Source organism: Oncorhynchus kisutch, unplaced genomic scaffold (assembly GCF_002021735.2).
Source record: "Oncorhynchus kisutch isolate 150728-3 unplaced genomic scaffold, Okis_V2 scaffold863, whole genome shotgun sequence".
Classification (NCBI taxonomy): domain Eukaryota; kingdom Metazoa; phylum Chordata; class Actinopteri; order Salmoniformes; family Salmonidae; genus Oncorhynchus; species Oncorhynchus kisutch.
In genome coordinates this window covers 44,178-50,379 of record NW_022262808.1, presented here as the reverse complement: position 1 = coordinate 50,379, position 6,202 = coordinate 44,178, and the positions used below count along the sequence as shown (strand labels likewise).

General features: G+C 47.6%; 1 protein-coding gene across 1 annotated transcript; it reads right to left on the bottom strand.

Annotated features, from left to right (window-relative positions):
• Positions 1-1,011: 1,011 nt before the first annotated feature.
• Positions 1,012-5,801, bottom strand: LOC116362672 (cAMP-regulated D2 protein-like). The gene is made up of 4 exons (XM_031816731.1): positions 5,663-5,801; positions 5,169-5,309; positions 4,362-4,534; positions 1,012-2,057 (listed from the first exon to the last, which is right to left on the bottom strand). The coding sequence occupies exons 1-4, from the start codon at positions 5,799-5,801 to the stop codon at positions 1,605-1,607; spliced, it is 906 nt and encodes a 301-aa protein (XP_031672591.1). The 3' UTR covers positions 1,012-1,604.
• Between the last annotated feature and the right edge of the window lie 401 nt (positions 5,802-6,202).

Here is a 6,202-nt window from a genome sequence, read left to right as displayed (position 1 = left end):
TGGAAAGAGAGAGCTAGAGAGAAGAGGGGGGGGGATGGAAAGAGAGAGCTAGAGAGAAGAGGGGGGGGGATGGAAAGAGAGAGCTAGAGAGAAGAGGGGGGGGGATGGAAAGAGAGAGCTAGAGAGAAGAGGGGGGGGTGGAAAGAGAGAGCTAGAGAGAAGAGGGGGGGTGGAAAGAGAGCGCTAGAGAGAAGAGGGGGGGATGGAAAGAGAGCGCTAGAGAGAAGAGGGGGGGATGGAAAGAGAGCGCTAGAGAGAAGAGGGGGGGATGGAAAGAGAGCTAGAGAGAAGAGGGGGGGATGGAAAGAGAGCGCTAGAGAGAAGAGGGGGGATGGAAAGAGAGCTAGAGAGAAGAGGGGGGATGGAAAGAGAGAGCTAGAGAGAAGGGGGGGGGATGGAAAGAGAGAGCTAGAGAGAAGAGGGGGGATGGAAAGAGAGAGCTAGAGAAGAGGGGGGGATGGAAAGAGAGAGCTAGAGAGAAGAGGGGGGGATGGAAAGAGAGAGCTAGAGAGAAGAGGGGGGGGATGGAAAGAGAGAGCTAGAGAGAAGAGGGGGGGGATGGAAAGAGAGAGCTAGAGAGAAGAGGGGGGGATGGAAAGAGAGAGCTAGAGAGAAGGGGGGGGGATGGAAAGAGAGAGCTAGAGAGAAGAGGGGGGGATGGAAAGAGAGAGCTAGAGAAGAGGGGGGGATGGAAAGAGAGAGCTAGAGAGAAGAGGGGGGGATGGAAAGAGAGAGCTAGAGAGAAGAGGGGGGGGATGGAAAGAGAGAGCTAGAGAGAAGAGGGGGGGGATGGAAAGAGAGAGCTAGAGAGAAGAGGGGGGGATGGAAAGAGAGAGCTAGAGAGAAGAGGGGGGAACAAGTAAGCTAGGGAGACCTACTAGATGTCAATCATCAGTATGTATGTTTTCAGGTCGTTCTGACCCAGCATGCATCTGAATGACCAATCTACCATGTGCACCCTACATGGTGCTCAACCCAATGGCCATGCTTTTTTACGAAGATAACATTGAGTATTTCTCACTGTGGTTTATTTGTCATAGAAAAACATTATCCAAAATGATTCACATGTACAGCGACAGTGGGGTATTCATGTAGGAGTTCTCAAGTACGCAGCCAACAAATCACTGCACAAATCACATCAAATGAAGCAGCTGGGGACGAGAAATGGTTAGAAAACTAAACATGCAATTCTTCCAAAGTAGATACACAGATATGTTTCATACGTCAGGGGAGAGAAGGATGACTGCACCTTTTCATCCCCTCCTTCCCCTCGTCTTCTTCTCTTCCTTCCCCTCATAGTCTTCTTCTCTTCCTTCCCCTAGTCTTCTTCTCTTCCTTCCCCTAGTCTTCCCCTCCTTCCCCTCATCGTCTTCCCCTCCTTCCCCTAGTCTTCCCCTCCTTCCCCTCATCATCTTCTTCTCTTCCCCTCCTACATAAGTGCTTCACAAATCATCTCTAAGTGTAAGTCATACTCTATAAATGGTGTGTACAGGGTGACAACCATTCCGACTGTAGGGTGAATTGCCAAATGTGACATAACACTCTATGTATGCATACATAACCAATACCAACACCTTTGCCCGCCCCATGCCCACCCCTATGCCCTAATAGATGCCCAGCTTGTCCCAGAAGTCACAGATATGGTCCCTGGTGCCCACCTGGGCATGGGAGCGGACAGTGAAGTTCATGACCAACCAGGAGCTGGTGTCCGAGTAGCGGGGCCAGGCCGGCAGGCGCTGCTGTCTACAGAAGCCGCTCTGTTGCATCCGTGAGGCCGGATCCCCGGTGTGGGCGAATGTCCCCCAGTAACACAACATCCGATTGGACAGCAGCCTCTCGGGTGGGGCCAGCGTGAAGTTAGCCATGGAGGCAGTATTGAAGAGGAAGGGCAGCTCAGCACCATGACACACGTGCTCGTAGCAGAAGGACAGACCGGACCACACACTGTGGTCCGATATCACATGGTCGAAGACGTACATCCACACGGCGCTGCCCACTTTGGTGCCTGCCCGGGCTGCCTTGCGGGAGGGGCAAAGGAAGACGTAGTCTGTCACAATCTGGAGGTAAGTAGAGAGGTCATTGAGTTCAATAGAATCTGGGTTTAAACAGAGAGATCATTGAGTTCAATAGAATCTGGGCTAAAACAGAGGTCATTGAGGTCAATACAATCTGGGAGTAAACAGAGAGTTCATTGAGGTCAATGCAATCTGGGAGTAAACAGAGAGGTCGTTGAGTTCAACAAAGAGAAAAGAGTCCCTAGTGGCTAGTGTGTGTGCTACAGAACTGCTGCTCAAAGCCTTTTGTCTCGCTTGTTACATGGAAACTATACTCAGGAAAACACTCAGTGCAGCCGCCTACGCGGCACAGAATCATCTAGAACACCTGTAACCCTCAGTGTCCTCAAAGGATATACACGGAACAAAAATATAAAATACAACAATTTCAAAGATTTGACTGAGTTGCAGTTCATATAAGGAAATCAGTCAATTGAAATAGATTCGTTAGGCCCTAATCTATGGATTTCACAGGAATGGGAATACAGATATGCATCTGTTGGTCACAGATACCTCCCCTTCGCTTGCTCAACAGCTCACTTCATCTCCCCCTCCCCAGTTCACTTTCTCTACCACTCCCTCTCCCCCCCGCTCTCTTCCCCTTTATCTCTCCTTCTCCCCCTCCCAGGCTGAGCCATGTGGCCTCAGTGCAATAGCTGACATTTGTCATGACCCTCCCCTCCCCTGGGACCTGTCCTTTAGGAAGGGGGGGTCCTTCCTCCTATGCTGCTCCTCTTCACTGGGCACACACAGACAGTGAACTGTATATGAATACTAAACAGGTATGGGAGTGTCACCTTCTGCCCCCTGCCTCTCTCAGCACACTCATCTCTCACTTTAGATTCAAAACCTCCAGAGAAAGTACCTGAGGCTATTTACCATCCGAGCTCTCTGTTTCACATTTTGGATGTGGACTTGGAAATGAGAGCGTTTCCCTCACTACAGTGAATGCATGTATTCTACTGATGCAGTTTGTGTATTCATTGTCTGTTGTTGTCTCTAGTGTGGTTGGAGTCAGTTTATCCTGTAATCCACACTGAACATCATCTAGCCTGAGCTGGTAGTGAAATAGCCTGGGCTGCATACTGAATATGGCTCTGATGTCAACTCTCTGGCTGACTGGGTGAAGTTGCCCCTAGACACTGATCTTTGGTCAGTTTTGCATTTCCCCCAATACTGGTTAAGGTTAGGATAGGGGGAGGGGAAGCTGATCCTAGATCTGTAGCTTGGGGAAACTGTGATTGGGTAGTCTTCCTCTGTGTCTCTTATTTCCTAAAGATTTGCTTCCACTGTGTGGTATACATCTCAAAGAGACAATGGCACTCAGCTCCAGACAGCACCACTAATGATTCTTTGAGGAGGATGGCCATGGGAGGAGCCTAAACAGACATTAGTATTTTAGCACCCTCTGCTGGTAATCATGTGGAGTTGCACTATGAAGAACCAAACTATCAGATGTAACCCATCTCTACACAGATTAAAATCAGAAAATGTCAAGCGTTTACCTCTAAAATAATTCAGGCAGTTAGAAACCTAGCTCTCTGGGTTATTGTGATAGTTTGGTCAATCAAAAAAAGAATCGGAACCTAATACAAATTTGGTAGCCTATAATTATAATGATTAAATCCGTCCTGATTTTTTTGAGGACTTGGACAGATCATTCCCACAGAGAATTGAGTAAGAGATTTTCAGCATGGGGAGTAGGGTGAAGGTACCGCTAGAGTAGACGCTTATCTTAGGTCAGTTTAGCATTTTTTGTAGGTTAGGATTGGGGGAGGGGAAGCTGATCCTAGGTCTGTACCTACTGAAACCTTCTCCCCAGAGCTCAACAAGGCTCATCTAGATGCGGTGAGACGAAGCGAGGAGATGGGCAGATGTGTCCTCATCACGCTCCGAGGTCTCTCTCTACAGTCCACTGGCTGCAGACGTGACCGTCTAGCCCTACAACCACTGATCTGGAGCCTGACAATGAACATTGCCAAAACTTTTGTTGACTTTAATGTAAAACATTACTTTTTGGGATGATTAATCAATGTCCTTTTTACATTCGATTAGTCTTTTTTTTTAATCTAACATGTTTGCATGGACAACACTGAGTTTCTCCCTGGCTACGTCCCAATGATCTCGTCTTCCTGATGTCTGGACCCGTTCACTACTCATTTAAAAGCATTGGATTGGTGTAGGCATAGGCTGGAGTTTCCATACCAGTCATTTCCTGCCAAATCCATTAAGGGAAGTGAACAAGTGCACACTTTGGGAGAAAGGAGAGATTATTGGGACGCACCCTCTGTGAAAGTCATATTTTACCTGAGCCAGCATGTCCCGTCGGTCAATGTCCTTGTACAGGGGCAGGTACTTGTGTAGGATCCTGAGGGCGTGCTGTTTGAAGATGGCCGCGGTGTAGACGGTGCACTCCACCGCAGACACAGGCTTGGTGAAGACCCCGTACACAAATATCACCCCCTCCTCTGAAGTGGTCCCTGCAAGGTTGTTGTACGTCAACAGCATGCCTTCAAAATATTGGTCCAAACGTTCTGGTATAATCTTGGTTGTGTTCATTAGGCACCAAACAGAAGAAATCGGGATGAAACAGGGAGGGAGGGACTATCTGGAATCATTTACATTTTCTATAGAAGGTTTTAAACATTTGCGAGCCCTAATGAACAGAACCCTGGTATGAATATAACCATAGATCCTGTAGAAGGGAAGGACACAGAACACATCAGGGACGAAGAATCTCTCCTACAGATGTGTTATGTCGAGTGGCCAGCTGAGAGGGATCCAGTTGCACTTCACCATCTAACATTCAACTACTCAATCTAATTAAGTCACACCCTTAGCCAAAGCCCAGGCATAGACTTGGGGAGCCAATGCAACTCTTCAGGTCTCTGGCAATGGTTACTCGTCATCACACATGCACCGAACCATCTCTGTAACCTTAAGTGTGTAACAGATGTCTTCACTAGTACAGAGTACCTACTTTTAATATACTGTAAGTTGTTCTTTGAGTGCCCTGAAAGACATTTGCCAAATTAAATGTATTATTAAGTGTTATGGGGCCAGCCGTTAAAAGCTGTTCTGGTTAAATGTGAGGGTATTTGCAGTGGTCCATACCAAGGAGGACTGGTTTCTCCTTCTGCCAGTGGCCCTTCTGGAAGGCAGTCACAGCCTGCTCCTTGATCAGCTCTCCATCCACGTAGGGCCCCCAGGTCTCAAAGATCTCCAGGAACCTGAAGGGATTCACCACTTTGGAACCTGAGACAGAGAGAGAGAGATGAGAAGGGGAAGAAAGAGAGAGAGTCAGAGAGAACAACAATTAGCTACTTACCAAAATACACCCTGCAAATATACATAAAATGACTCCACTCAAAATGCTAAACAACAAGCTCTGTAATGAAACACACTTAAGCAACTCTGAGATGTTGATGTTGTCATGAATAAGGGCCAACTTAGATAGGTAGAGGGTCAACATTTGTTGTGTCCCAAATGTTCCTTACTTTGACCCGAGCCCTATGGGGATAGGGGGCCATTTGGGTCACAACTCGGTCTAAAAACGGTCAGTCAGAGACAGACAGATAGACAGAGACACAGAAGAAGACTGGTCCTACTTGACTTCATCTGGGCAGCGAGGACAGCCTGAGGACTGAGGGACAGCAGGCACACGATGTCGCTCACAGAGCAGTTGGCTGTCTGGCAAAGTCCCTCCCCAGCTNTACAACCACTGATCTGGAGCCTGACAATGAACATTGCCAAAACTTTGTTGACTTTAATGTAAAACATTACTTTTTGGGATGATTAATCAATGTCCTTTTTACATTCGATTAGTCTTTTTTTTTAATCTAACATGTTTGCATGGACAACACTGAGTTTCTCCCTGGCTACGTCCCAATGATCTCGTCTTCCTGATGTCTGGACCCGTTCACTACTCATTTAAAAGCATTGGATTGGTGTAGGCATAGGCTGGAGTTTCCATACCAGTCATTTCCTGCCAAATCCATTAAGGGAAGTGAACAAGTGCACACTTTGGGAGAAAGGAGAGATTATTGGGACGCACCCTCTGTGAAAGTCATATTTTACCTGAGCCAGCATGTCCCGTCGGTCAATGTCCTTGTACAGGGGCAGGTACTTGTGTAGGATCCTGAGGGCGT